At 38.6% G+C, this 2,500-nt stretch overlaps 1 protein-coding gene across 1 annotated transcript in view; it reads left to right on the forward strand.

The window, feature by feature from the left end:
* LOC137648525 (shematrin-like protein 1) overlaps positions 1-1,441 on the forward strand; it is a 7,127-nt gene extending 5,686 nt beyond the window's left edge. Inside the window, exon 2 of the mRNA XM_068381449.1 lies at positions 1-1,441. This exon is cut by the window's left edge and continues 14 nt beyond it. Coding sequence (XP_068237550.1) covers positions 1-442 — 442 coding nt within the window. The 3' untranslated portion in view covers positions 443-1,441.
* The last annotated feature ends 1,059 nt before the right edge of the window (positions 1,442-2,500 follow it).

The raw sequence follows: 2,500 nt of genomic DNA on the forward strand, positions 1-2,500 counted from the left end.
GGCAGCCTCCGCCGCTGCAGAGCAGAAGCGTTCGGCGGATCCTCACTTCCTCGGCGGATTCTCCTCCTACGGCTTTCCCCTCTACAGCGGATTCGGAAACGGATTTGGATTCCCCTCGATCTACAGCTATGGCTACGGCTACCCCTTCTACACCAGGCCATTCGGCACCATCTGGAAAAGGAGTGCCGACGCGAGCCCCTCACCCGTCCCGCACCGCATCTCGAAGAGGAGCGCTGATCCGGTAGCCGACCCGAATCCACACACTATTTGGAATAGTCCTTACTCGTACGGCCTAGGCTACGGTGGAGTTGGAGGGTTCGGAAGGAGGTTTGGAATCGGATACGGAGGATTCGGTGGGAATGGGGGCTTGTACGGATTCCCAAGCTCCTCATTCACATACGTAAATCGGTTTCCAAGCTATGGGTATGGATATGGGTGGTGATGATAGACAAGCTCCTGTTGAAGACGATGGTCATTTTCATTTTAAACTTTTTTTTTTCTCGCTAAAATGGTCAAAGGAGTCGTCTATATTTTTCAGTAACTTGTCATTATTGACGTCAGTTAAATTTTTCATCAATTTTTATTCCATCTATCTAATAACAGGGATCTTACATTTTCTGGCACGTCTGGAATAGACTGATGTTATTAGAAATTTAAAGAGAACTAAAGGGGTAACACTTGAGTTTACTCGTGGGGGTAAAAATATTTAACCCAATAATCTGATATCAAACTTAGCAGACAGATGGCAGGATATTTTTTATTTCATTTATTTCAACATTCTTAATTCAATCTTGCAAATGATACCCACAACGTTTGCTGTATGTTTATACCCATTTTTAACCATAAGTGTTTCTTTCGTAAAACTAGATAGTATAGATTATTGGCCCCAATGATAACATTACCAACACTATTTAAGTAGAAATATCACAAACAACTGACAAAGAGATGTATCAATGTCAAAACTTTACTTACTGAGAAGTCCTTATTTCATTTTTATGTCTACATATAAGGAAACTTTAGAGATAAGGGCAATGGAAGATACCAAACAACTACCCGTATGAGCTATTATAATCAACATTATGCATCCCTATGTGGACACTTCCTTCCATCAACAATAGCACTGCAGTTACCAGCAAAGCATTAACTATGACAGCCTAAATGTCGCTTGACAGTTGCAATGGGGTTAAAAACGTATAATGGTTTGTGGTAGTTTGTGGTCTATGGAATTCATGGAACCTTTGGTTTAGCATTAGGATCTATGGTATTCATGGAAGCCTTAGCAAGGCACTAAGGTCTGGAATTCATGGAAGCCATTGCTTGGCATTAAAATCTAGAATTCATGGAAGCCTTTGCTTGGCATTAAAATCTAGAATTCATGGAAGCCATTTCTTAGCATTAAAATCTAGAATTCATGGAAGCCTTTGCTTGGCATTAAGGTCTAGAATTCATGGAAGCCATTGCTTGGCATTAAAATCTAGAATTCATGGAAGCCTTTGCTGGGCATTAAGGTCTAAATTCATGGAAGCCTTTGCTTGGCATTAGGGTCTAAAATTGATGGAAGCCTTTGCTTGGTACTATGGTTTAGAATTCATGGACATCTTTGCATGGCATTAGGGTCTAGAATTCGCGGAAGCCTTTGTTACCTTTGCTTGGCATTAAGGTCTAGAATTCATGGAAGCCTTTGTTACCTTTGCTTGGCATTAAGGTCTAGAATTCATGGAAGTCTTTACTTAGAATTAGAGTCTTGAATTCATGGAAGCCTTTGCTTGGCATTAGGATCTAGAATTCTATGCCTTTGCTTGGCATTAGGGTCTATAATTCATGGAAGCCTTTGCTTAGAATTAGGTCTATGGAATTTCTGTGGGCTTTTGCCAATGATATGGTAAAAAAAATCTTGATAGTTTTTTTTAAGTTACAGTAACCTACATCTAAATAACACTTTAGTGATAGCTATGTTGGTGTATTCTAATCAAAATAACCACTCTACTCAATTTTTTTTTTAATGAGGCGCATTTGCACCGACTCGCTGCAGTGCCTTTCAGCTCGGGAAAGTTTCCTGCTATCTAATTGGTTAGAATTATCTTGTCCAACCAATCAGCGACCAGGAAACTTTTCCGAGCGAAAAGGGCACCCCTGCGAGTAGGTGCAAATCTGCCTCACTAAAAAGAATTGACTATAGTTATCATTCTTCCTATCAAATATAATAGTTCCAAGTATTATAAATTAGTGAAATAGCCAATGTAAGATGATGATAACTCATTATGTAAATTAACGAGTTTTGATAGCATTAACACAAGCTTACAAATAATTAATTACAAACGCATTTTAGAATTAAAGGAGCCAATATCTATAATTATTTTTCAATGTATCAGCTTTAATTTGTGCTATAAAAAATGTAGCAATCACAAGATGTAATAAAAACCTCAATTGTGTGATGATGTTTTCAATTTTTCCCTATAATCGAAATTTACACGAATTAGTATTGTGAAATAGTTTGCCT

This window comes from Palaemon carinicauda, chromosome 10, assembly GCF_036898095.1.
Source record: "Palaemon carinicauda isolate YSFRI2023 chromosome 10, ASM3689809v2, whole genome shotgun sequence".
Classification (NCBI taxonomy): domain Eukaryota; kingdom Metazoa; phylum Arthropoda; class Malacostraca; order Decapoda; family Palaemonidae; genus Palaemon; species Palaemon carinicauda.